General features: G+C 47.8%; 1 protein-coding gene across 1 annotated transcript in view; it reads right to left on the bottom strand.

Moving 5' to 3' along the window:
• SLC15A1 (solute carrier family 15 member 1) overlaps positions 1 to 11,223 on the bottom strand; it is a 57,873-nt gene extending 46,650 nt beyond the window's left edge. Inside the window, exon 1 of the mRNA XM_066236918.1 lies at positions 10,977 to 11,223. Within this exon, the coding sequence (XP_066093015.1) occupies positions 10,977 to 10,980 (4 nt within the window). The 5' untranslated portion in view covers positions 10,981 to 11,223. The remainder of the gene's footprint in view (positions 1 to 10,976) is intronic.
• Positions 11,224 to 12,063: the final 840 nt, after the last annotated feature.

Here is a 12,063-nt window from a genome sequence, read left to right as displayed (position 1 = left end):
CTTCATGGGGTCTTCTCCTTGTGTGTACATCTGTGTCCTAATGTTTCCTTTTTATAAGGACACCACACAGACTGGAGTAGGGGCCCACCTCTCCAGTACGACCTCATCTGAACTGATTATATCTACGATGACCTTATTTCCAAACAGGGTCCCATTCTGAGGTACTCGGGGTTAGGACGTCAGCACATGAATTTGGGGGCTGAAGGGTGTACACAATTCAACCCATAATAGTCAGAGAGCATTTCTAGTGCAGCATCTACTGCCGTAGGTTACTCTCCTATCTTTCAAAAAGCTTTCTACACCGGACTGTCTAAAATAATAGGTGAAAGAGGCCCATAATAACTGCTTCGGATGGTTTTATAAGTAAGCTGACTTTTATCATTGTTTCCATAACTACAGATGTGCATCACTGACCACCATTTCTGTTCTCTTTCAAAAAGACACAATCTCTATGGGCTTCAAGATCAACCGGCTTTGGACATGCTCAGAGGCTGTGTATTCCTCAATTGCAGGGAAAGGGCAGCCAGGCCAGAGGGCGCTACAGCGTTCATGTGTAATAAACTATCAGCAAAACAGAAGGATCCAGGGACAGGCTTAAGCTCTGCCTCAGGTGTAGGCAGGGAACAGTTACTCTGGTGAAATGAATTTCCTGGGTGGTAGGAAGGCAGCCCTAGCTCTCCAAGTTATGATCTACACCTGGATTCTTTTATTCTTGAAGAACATCCTTTATTTTGAACTTCGAGTTAGGCTTGCTTTACATGCTATGGCTGATGAGGGTGAATAAATAAATATATTCTCGGGTTAAAGAGAAAACAGACATCCTCAAAACAGGCTCCAAGAGGAATGAAAAGAACAGAACAGAAAGGGAAGCAGCCCTGGCTGGGTAGCTCAGCTGGTTTGAGCATGTTCTGATACACCAAGGTGGTGGTCAGGGCACACACAAGAATCAACCAATGAATGCATAAATAAGTAGAACAACAAAGCAGTGATTCTCTCTCTCTCTCTCTCTCTCTTCATTTCTCTCTCTCTAAAGTCAATTAATAAAAAAAAAGGGGGGGGGAGTAGCTATCAGCCTTCTGAATCACACCCTCCCACCAAGCAAACTGCACACACCCAAAAGGCAACCCTACCAAGTATATTAGCATCAGCCCCATAACACTGTTTATTGTTATCAGGAGATAACAATACCAAAGACACAAGAGTGTCACTAAATCAAAAGCAACCAACCTCCTGGCCCTTTGAGCGGAGGGGTTTGTTTTGAAGGCCATTAAATTAGAGACCCTAAATATTAGAGACAAAAGTTTTTTACTCTTAAATGTTAAACCTTGCAAGAAGTTTGCTTTATGATCAAGATAAGTGTGAAGGTAGGCTACAAAGCTTTGTACCAAATGCACATTCCTCCCAGTTGATATTTAGATTGCACATTCCTCATTCCCATCAAGAGATCATCTATAAGAAATTTCTAGAGGTGCCTGACCTGTGGCGGTGCAGTGGACAGAGTGATGACCTGGAATGCTGAGGTTGCCAGTTCGAAGCCCCAAGCTCACCTTGTCAAGGCACATAAGGGAAGCAGCTACAATTTGATGCTTCCCACTCCTTCTCCACCACTGCCGCCCTCCCTCCCTCCTTCTTGCTCTCTCTCCCCCCCCTAAAAAAATCAATAAATAAGAACCAAAAAACAACAACAAAAAAGAAATTTCTAGAAGTAGAATGCTGGTAAAATATTTGCATATGCTAAATTTTGTTAGATATTACCCAATGACTCTCCGTAGAAGGGTTAGGGGACTCATTTTTTCCAGTCTTGTAATTTTAAAATGAGCATGCATAAAACAACCAGCTATAAAGCAAAGTTTAAACATTATTCATAGCTAAATGTTGCCTGGAAACTTTATCTACAGATCCATAATACAGTATCAACAGAGTACGAGCATGATTTCTAGAATTAATTTGAGCCTATGACATCACTGTGAGCACTTCTGATTCTCCTAATATTATACATGGAGGTATTTGCTACATACTAATTCTATTATTAAATGGATTATTATATAGAATCAATGAGAACTATGACCAGAAAGTCCATTTGTCTTGCTGGAGGAAGACACAGTCACCAAATCTAGCACCTAAGTTGAGGATGCAGCCACAGTTATCTTTATACACTAAGAATATTTTCTAACTGAAGTTATGTATAAGTGACCTATATATTTCAAAGAAAACATTTTCTATTACCATGTATATTGGGTTGAATAATGTATACTCCCAAAACTTAATTCCTTTCAGAATCTCAGAATGTGACATTTGAAATGGGGTCATTGCAGACATAATGAGTTAAAATGAGGTCATACTGGAGTAGAGTGGGTCTTTAATCCAATATGACTGGTGTCCTTATAGGAAGACAGCCATGTGAAGACAGACAGGCACAGAGGAGAGACAAGGTAAAGACACACAGACAGGGACAAGGCGGCCAGGTGACCATTGGGGCAGAGATCACAGGGATGTATTCCATGGCCAAGAAATGCCAAGGGTTGGTGGCCACACAGAAGCTAAGAGGAAGGCATGGTGGAACACACCCTTCCCTATAGCTTTCAGAGACAACATGGCCCTGCTGACACCTGGATTTTGGACATCCAACCTTCAGAACTATGACAAAATACATTTTTTTTTTTTTTGTATTTTTCTGAAGCTGGAAACAGGGAGAGACAGACAGACTCCTGCATGCGCCCGACCGGGATCCACCCGGCACGCCCACCAGGGGGCGATGCTCTGCCCCTCCGGGGTGTCGCTCTGCTGCGACCAGAGCCACTCTAGCGCCTGGGGAAGAGGCCAAGGAGCCATCCCAGCGCCCCGGCCATCCTTGCTCCAATGGAGTCTCGCTGCGGGAGGGGAAGAGAGAGACAGAGAGGAAGGAGAGGGGGAGGGGTGGAGAAGCAGATGGGCGCTTCTCCTGTGTGCCCTGGCCGGGAATCGAACCCGGGACCCCTGCACGCCAGGCCGATGCTCTACCACTGAGCCAACCGGCCAGGGCCCAAAATACATTTCTATTGTTTAAACCAGGGGTCCCCAAACTTTTTACACAGGGGGCCAGTTCACTGTCCCTCAGACTGTTGGAGGGCCGGACTATAAAAAAGAAACTATTAACAAATCCCTATGCACACTGCACATATCTTATTTTAAAGTAAAAAAACAAAACAGGAACAAATACAATATTTAAAATAAAGAACAAGTAAATTTTTTTTTAATTATAATTTTATTTTTTTAATGGGGCGACATCAATAAATCAGGTTACATATACTCAAAGATCAACAAGTCCAGGTTATCTTGTCTTTCAATTATGTTGCATACCCATCACCCAAAGTCAGATTGTCCTCTGTCACCTTCTATCTAGTTTTCTTTGTGCCCCTCCCCCTCCCCCTTTCACTCTCCCTTTCCCCCCTCCCCCGTAACCACCACACTCTTATCAATGTCTCTTAGTTTCACTTTTATGTCCCACCTACGTATGGAATAATGCAGTTCCTGTTTTTTTCTGATTTACTTATTTCACTTCGTATAATGTTATCAAGATCCCACCATTTTGCTGTAAATGATCCGATGTCATCATTTCTTATGGCTGAGTAGTATTCCATAGTGTATATGTGCCACATCTTCTTTATCCAGTCGTCTATTGACGGGCTTTTTGGTTAGAACAAGTAAATTTAAATCAACAAACTGACCAGTATTTCAATGGGAACTATGCTCCTCTCACCACCAATGAAAGAGGTGCCCCTTCCTGAAGTGCGGCGGGGGCCGGACAAATGGCCTCAGAGGGCCACATGTGGCCCGTGGGCGTAGTTTGGGAACCCTTGGTTTAAACCACCCAATTTGTGGTACTTTTCTTATAGCAGCCACAGGAAATACACCATGAGAGCTTATGTGTTTTGACTAAATGGTAAAAAGGTTTCTTCCTTCAAGAACATCTTGAATATACCTCCTGATATGTCTTAATAGAATTTATTTTTTCATTTTTTTTAGCACGTGCGAGAGAGTGTGGGACAGACAGGAAAGGAGAGAGATGAGAAGCATCAACTCATAGTTTTGGCACCTTAGTTGTTCATTGATTGCTTTGTCATATGTGCCTTGTTGTGGGAGGGGCTCCAGTTGAGCCAGTGACCCCTTGCTCAAGCCAGACACCTTGGGCTTCAATCCAGCAGCATTTGGGCTGAAGCTAGAGACCATGGGGTCATGTCTATGATCCCACACTCAAGTCAGAGACCCCGTGCTCAAGATAGTGAGCCCATGCTTAAGCCGCAAGCTCAGAGTTTCAAGCCTGGGTCCTCAGTCCCAGGCTGACACTCTATCTGTTGTGCCACTGCCTGGTCAGGCTGTCATAATAGATTGTATAACAAAATCCTGGCACTTGAGGCAGATTGTAGACATTTACAATGCTCAGTATTAGAGCTTTCAATGAGTGGTCTTCTGTGAGTACATTTTGTGAATTCTCCAGTCTTAAGTCTGACTTTTAACTTTTAATTTTTTTATTTAATTGATTGATTTTAGAGAGAGAGAGGAAGGGGAAAAGGAAAGGAGGGGAAGAGAGAAGGAGAGAGAGAGAGAGAGAGAGAGAGAGAGAGAGAGAGAGAGATCAGTGTCTTGTTCCACTTATTTATGCATTCACTGGGTTGATTCTCTTATGCGCCCTGATGGGGATTGAACCAGCAACGCTGGAGTGTCAGGATGATGCTCTAACCAACTGAGCTGCCTGGCCAAGGCAAGTCTGATTCTTAAACCACGTTTTCGTTTGGGGATGTGCTCAGTTTCACAAGCCCCACACAATAACTGATGACTCTAAACATAACCAGTGAAAGGCTCCTTTCAGCAGCCCAGAGGCCTTGGCTGGTTTCCAATCTGAAAGAACTACATCCTCCTCCTTTTTTAGGAGCATCTGTGAAGAGCCTTTCCCTTCCCCTGGACTGTGGTGATTTCCAACTGCTGAGACTCCTTAGCTCTAGACCTCCTGTGGATGGTAGCTGCACTTGTCCCCAGCCTTGGCAGCGAGCAGAAGCATGGCCTGGCCCGTCTGACACAGCCCCATTCACATCAACCCCACGAGACGACCCTGTGGCCAGTCTCCTCAGTGATATATTTCTGGCCTCCGAAACCAAGGGCCGAAGTTACAAGGCAGGGATTCTCTGGCTCTTTGTGTTGCAACCCCAGTCTGTGAGTCAGTGTTCTCAGTCATCTGCTGATAACGCTGCTCTCTTCTTTCCTCATCCTCTGGAGGAGCAAGGACCGCTCCTCAGTTCCCACCCATGTTTTTATTTCCTTATCAGCGCACGTGGGATGCCTACCCACTTTCTCTCCTCTCAGGGGTGAGATCAAGGTGCAGTTGTTGCCCTGGCCAGATGGCTCGGTGGTAGAGTGTCAGTCCGGCATGTGGAAGTCCAGGGTTCGATTTCCGGTCAGGGCACACAGGAGAAGTGACCATCTGCTTCTCTACCCCTCCCACTCTCCCTTCTCTCTCTCTCTCCCTCCCTCCTGCAGCCATGACTTGAATGGTTCGAGCAAGTTGGCTCAGGCACTGAGGATGGCTTCATGGTGCTAAAATGCTCACCTCAGGTGCTAAAATAGCTCAGTAGCTGAGCAATGAAGCAGTGACCCCAGATGGGCAGAGCATCGCCTGGTAGGGGGCTTGCCGGGTGGATCCTGGTGGGAGCGCATGCATGTGGGAGTCTGTCTCTCTGCCACCCCACCTCTCATTTAATAATAATAGTAATAATAATAATAATAATGACGCAGTTGTGTCCTAGAGCTACCCTGAGAGGAACACAGCTGGCTATGTAGTCCCGGCCCCACCCACTGTCCCTCTCATGAGTGTACTTTCCTGGCAGCTCAGCTAGCCCATTGGTCTGTTCTCTGCTCTTCAGTAACTCAAATAACAGCAGGAAAATGATTAATTAAAAGAAAAAAATGCAAGTAAACCAAAAACAGAATAACTCCACTCAGGACATTTTGCAGAGATGTGAAGGACAATGTAAAAATTTAGCACTAAAATGGCAAATCCTCCAACTTTGATTAGCTGCTGCTTTTGCTGGTTTTATGCTACTTCATTCATCAATAACTTCATTCAACAATAACTCAGAGTGGAAAAATGTTGATGGGCTTGTGTTCCTCCTGCCCCTGAAGGTATGTGTTTCTACAAGGCAGGACTATTTCACACCTTCACATGGTAAGTAAGTATCTGCATAAGTCTTTAAGGAATGTAGGCCTGCCCCCTGCCAGCCTGTGCTGGGCCCCATGGCTCATCAATTCTCTTCTTTCCTACTCTGTGTGCTTACCCTCTGCAAGCTAGTTTCCAAATTCTAGCTACCAATGTATCCAAAGCTTGATCATCATAGACAAGCCAGGGGCCAGACTGCGCTAGATCTTGTAGGTATGACCTTATTTGGGGGCACAGAGGCAATATTTGGACGTAGTGAGGGTCAACGAAAAGAGCTTATCATTTAGAGCAGTGATTCTCATAGTGTGGTCCCGGGACCAGCAGTGGTAGCAACAGCAGCACCTGGGAACTTGTGTAAACACTCACCCTTGCGCCCTGCCCTTGACCTACTAAAGCAGACACTCTAGCAGTAGGGACTAGTGAGCTGTCAGAATAGGCCCTCACACAGGTGATCTTGATGCACACTGGAGTGCGAAAACCACTTCGAGTCATGTCAGCGTGGAAGAACCATTGTCAGTTCTCTCTTCTTGCTGTCCCGGAGGAAGAAGTTTCTTCCAGGGGTCAGCGCCCAAGGCCACCTTTGGTATGGAGCAATCTCGGCTCCCAGCTGAACCCGCCCAGTCTGGAGCAGGCATGCCAGCTTCCCTGGGACTTCAGCATTGTTCTTTGGTTTACCTGAGAGCCTCTAGAAAGAGGAGAGAATGCGGAAGGACTTTTAAATGGCCAGGTTTGATAGAGCTTTTAAGGCCAGTCCATCATTTTATGTTCAGGCAGGAGGTAGACTTGCAAAATTCACCAAAATCCCATACAAAGCCAGCAAGGGACTAAGAGTTGTGGGGTGGGAGGGCAAGGGGCAGGAACATAATAAAGGGTCCTTTGTTAAGTGAGTGAATTTCTCAGATCAGCCTGGTTTATAGAACTTGAATTCTCCACACACTTAATTTTCAAAGGCAAATGTATAGCAAATGACAGAGCAGGCTCTATGGCAGGCATCCCCAAACTACGGCCCCCTGAGGCCATTTATCCGGCCCCCACTGCACTTCTGGAAGGGGCACCTCTTTCATTGGTGGTCAGTGAGAGGACCACTGTATTTGGCAGCCCTCCAGTGGTCTGAGGGACAGTGAACTGGCCCCCTGTGTAAAAAGTTTGGAGACCCCTGCTATGGTTTTTATCACAAAATAACTTGTGATAGCAACAACTTTTAATGTAGAGGGCTGCTAACCACTGGGTGAAGGAATGGGGGTGGGATGACTGAAGAGAGATAAAATATTCGAAATCTTCAGCCAAAGCAGCCCCACAGAGGCCTCAGAGGTTGCTCTCCAGTCACTTGAGAGATTCCCAGCCATTCTGAGACCTAACTACACAAGCAAGCTCTTGGGAAACTCTCTCTGATTCGCACACCAATACTTTAAAGCAGGGGGTAGTCAACCTTTTTATACCTACCGCCCACTTTTGTATCTCTGTTAGTAGTAAAATTTTCTAATCGCCCACCAGTTCCACAGTAATGGTGATTTATAAAGTAGGGAAGTAACTTTACTTTATAAAATTTATAAAGCAGAGTTACAGCAAGTTAAAGCATAGAATAATAATTACTTACCAAGTACTTTATGTCAGATTTTCGCTAATTTTGGCAGAATAAATCTTTATAAAACAACTTACTATAGTTAAATCTATCTTTTTATTTATACTTTGGCTGCTCCGCTATAGCCCACCATGAAAGCTGGAACGCCCACTAGTGGGCGGTAGGGACCAGGTTGACTACCACTGCTTTAAAGCAAGGATCGGCACACTCTGGCTCATGGGCCAAATCCGACTTACCACCTGTTTTTCTACAGCTCACAAGCTAAGAGTGGTTTCTACATTTTTAAATGACAAAAAGACTATTTTTAAAGACTATTTTGTGACATTTGAAAACTATATAAAATTCAAATTTCTGTGCCCATAAGTAAAGTTTCATTAGAACACAGCTCCGCCCATTTGTTTTCGTATTACAAGGGTGTAGTAGTTGCCACAGAGACTGGATGGTCCCCAAGGTGATTATCTGACCCTTTACAAGAAAGGTTTGTGGCCTCTTCTTTTTTTTGTGGCCTCTTCTTTTTTTTTTGTTTGTATTTTTCTGAAGCTGGAAATGGGGAGAGACAGTCAGACAGACTCCTGCATGCCCCCGACAGGGATCCACCTGGCATGCCCACCAGGGGGCGATGCTCTGCCCCTCCGGGGCGTCGCTCTGTTGCGACCAGAGCCACTCTAGCGCCTGGGGCAGAGGCCAAGGAGCCATCCCCAGCGCCCGGGCCATCTTTGCTCCAATGGAGCCTCGGCTGCGGGAGGGGAAGAAAGAGACAGAGAAAAAGGAGAGGGGGAGGGGTGGAGAAGCAGATGGGCGCTTCTCCTGTGTGCCCTGGCCGGGAATCGAACCCGGGACTTCTGCATGCCAGGCTGACGCTCTACCACTGAGCCAACCAGCCAGGGCCCGTGGCCTCTTCTTAAAAGCAAAGGGTTGGTTGGCAGTTAAAGATTCTAATGGATATTGTGACCAGGTTTAACTATGCGTCCTCACCCTCAAAGCAACTTTCTATCCAGTTTATTCTTGCGGGTTCCTGTTACTTACGTTACCAAATACAAATAATTCCTTACTGGTACAGTACTGACTCTCATCGCCTCCCTCACTTTCCTATTTGGTCATAACTTTTGTCCCTCCACTCCCACAGAGAGTGAAAGACCCAGGTGTGAAAATGCATTCCTATGATACATGAGACGAAATCAGCTCAGAGCAAACATTTTCCTGTGACCGTTTCCCCACTCCCTTCCCTCCCGCTGCGTTCCCCAACCTTTCCCAGTGTTTCCCCTCAGTCACCAGGGGATCTGAAACTACTTGGCCACAGGCAGATTTTTTTTTTTTTTTTTTATTCATTTTAGAGAGGAGAGAGAGAGAGAGAGAGAGAGAGAGAGACGGGGGGAGGCGCTGGAAGCATCAACTCCCATATGTGCCTTGACCAGGCAAGCCCAGGGTTTTGAACCGGCGACCTCAGCATTTCCAGGTCGACACTTTATCCACTGAGCCACCACAGGTCAGGCCACCACAGGCAGATTTAACAGTGGGTGCACAGTGCAGGTGCCCAGGCCCTGACTTCTGAAGGGCCCAGCAAAACCCCAACTTTACACTTTTTTCTAATGACACCAAGTTTGGTTTCATATGTGCAATTTTAACATTAATAGTATATAATGTTGTTTATTTAAAAATATGGTTAACATGTATTTTTATTTTCCCTCTCTTTTTAAGGGGCCCAATATTTTCTTCTGTGTCCCAGTCTTCCACCGACCTTAATCTGTCTCTGTACTTGGCATAATCTAAGCACCAAAGATCTGTTCTTAAGAAGGGGAAGTTACTGCTAGTTCTTTACTAAATACATTTGCTAATTATTTGTTTAATTTACTAAATCTAGTTATTGAAAATTTAAGACTTGAATAAACATAGAACTGGTGTCTACATATAAACTTTTTGTTGCTACTCACATGCTGTGCCAATCTCAGTTGCAACCCCCCCCCCTCAGGCCCTGGCTGGCTGGCTCAGCCTCGGCCTGGTGTGTGCAAGTCTTGGGTTTGACTTCCAGTCAGGGCACACAGGAGAAGCACCCATCTACTTCTCCATCCCTCCCCCTCTCCTTTCTATCTCTCTCTTCCACTTCCATAGCCAAGGCTCCATTGGAGCAAAGTTGGCCCGGGGTGCTGAGGATGGCTCTATGGCCTCCGCCTCAGGCGCTAGAATGGCTCTGGTTGCAAAGGAGCAAGGGCCCCAGATGGGCAGAGCATCGCCCCCTGGTGGGCGTGCAGGGTGGATCCTGGTCCAGCACATGCCGGAGTCTCTCTGCCTCCCTGCTTCTCACTTCAGAAAAATACACCCCCCCAACCCCACTAATGCCCATTTTGCAATTTGGAAAGTTAATTCACTGGGGACTACCTTCAACGGCTGACTGTGCTCATTCACCAGTACTCAGGTCTCCTGATTGGAGCTTTTTTTTGGAAATTGTATCTCAGCACAGATGCTACTCAGATATTTGCCATCTGAAGACCAAAGCAAACATTCAGAGCACTTCCCAGAAAAGTTCACTGGACTGAGGAGCGCATGGTGTTTGAGGCGGGATCCAGAACTCCAGCCGAGGAGTCGGTCAGCCTGGGAGGCACCCACTGCTGGCAGCCTGCACCTGAGAGAGAGGCTGGAGCCCCTTAGGGAACAGCACAGTCAGCCACAACTGGAAGTCCCAGGTGTGAAGGCTCCATACTGCCACTTCATAACCACGACACTGCACGGGACAATGAGACAGAGCGTCTGAGGGCTGCACACCAGGTGTCTCTCCGGCCCTGCCATCCAACGCGCTCTCAGCCCACAGGGTGGAAACCCAGAACAGGATTCCCAACAGGTATGGGCCGGTCAAAGTTATTACGTTCATTCTTGCAACTTCTGAGTCTAGGCGCCTCACGGCCCTTCGCCTCCGCACCCCGGGAGCGAGGACATCACCTGTCAGGGCGATCCGCGCGCGATCACCTCCCGGAGCCCGCGAACGTCAGCTCCACTGACCCGGCTCGTGGCGACGTGCCCCTGCCGCGCCTCCCTGAGCCGTCCCCCGGTGCCAGCCCTCCGGGCTCCGCGCGCAGGTCCGCGAGCCGCCGGCGACCGCGGGGACCAGTTTTGCAGCCCGGCCAGACCCCTTACGACCCCTCTGTAGCGCCCCGACCGCGCAGCCCCTGCTCTCCGAGGACCCCGCCCCGGCCGCCCCCGCGAGCTTACCCATGGTGGCGGCTCCAGGGGGTTCCTGCGACTAGCAAACGAGGAGCTCAGCCGGGAAGACTTTTTTAAAGGTGTTCCTCCTACGACTTTGTTTCCAAACTCTGCCCAGCCACCTGTGCTGCCGGAGGTGTGCGGGCGGGGCCGCCGGGCCCCACCCTCGGAGGCGGTAGAGAGCAGGGAGCAGAGGTTAGTGCCCCTTGAGCCCAGCAGAGAAACCACCCATCGGTGTCCAGCCCCGGGACTCCTCTGTTCCGCCTCAGGCCCATGGCGGAGGTCCAGAGGTCCGAGGGCAGGTGGCACTGGGAGCCCTGGGCTAGGGACGCCCCAACGTGAGCGCTTATCTGAGTCACCTGGAGCGTGTCTTCAAACGCAGGTTCCCTGCCTCACTCAGTATTTGCTGACTCGGTAGGTTGTGGATGCGGCCCAAGAACTTGCCTTTCTAGTAAGTCATAGGGTGATGTTGCTGCTGCTCCAGGGACCCCACTTAGGAAAGCACTGCCCTGAGAACACGCTGCTGCCCCGGGAAGCAAAGGCGGGAGGGGCATCGATCGGTTCCCTGTGTGCGCGCGCGTGGGCCTGGAAGTACAGCTTCACCTGGAGTGTGAACCCAGGAAAGCATTTCTGAAGGGTTCTACCTACCCTTTAAAAATAACAAAAACAAAAAATAATATAGCGATTATCTCCACATCATTTTTCTGTTTCCTTGCCTGACTTGAGAGACTTGTGCTCTGCAAACGCTGATAGGAACATTAAAAATGGAAATAATGACTTTCTTTAGCCTTAAGAAATCCGTGGTAAGATAGACATAACGTAAAAGTTACCACCTTCACTGTTAAATGTACATTAACTGCCATTAAGTACATTCACATTCTTTTTTTTTTTTTTTTTTTCTGTATTTTTCTGAAGCCGGAAACGGGGAGAGACAGTCAGACAGACTCCGGCATGCGCCCAACCGGGATCCACCCGGCACGCCCACCAGGGGGCGATGCTCTGCCCCTCCGGGGCGTCGCTCTGTTGCGACCAGAGCCACTCTAGCGCCTGGGGCAGAGGCCGAGGGGCCATCCCTAGCGCCCGGGCCATCTTTGCT

The sequence above is a fragment of the Saccopteryx bilineata genome, chromosome 6, assembly GCF_036850765.1.
Source record: "Saccopteryx bilineata isolate mSacBil1 chromosome 6, mSacBil1_pri_phased_curated, whole genome shotgun sequence".
Classification (NCBI taxonomy): domain Eukaryota; kingdom Metazoa; phylum Chordata; class Mammalia; order Chiroptera; family Emballonuridae; genus Saccopteryx; species Saccopteryx bilineata.
This window is presented reverse-complemented; position numbering and strand designations above follow the sequence as displayed.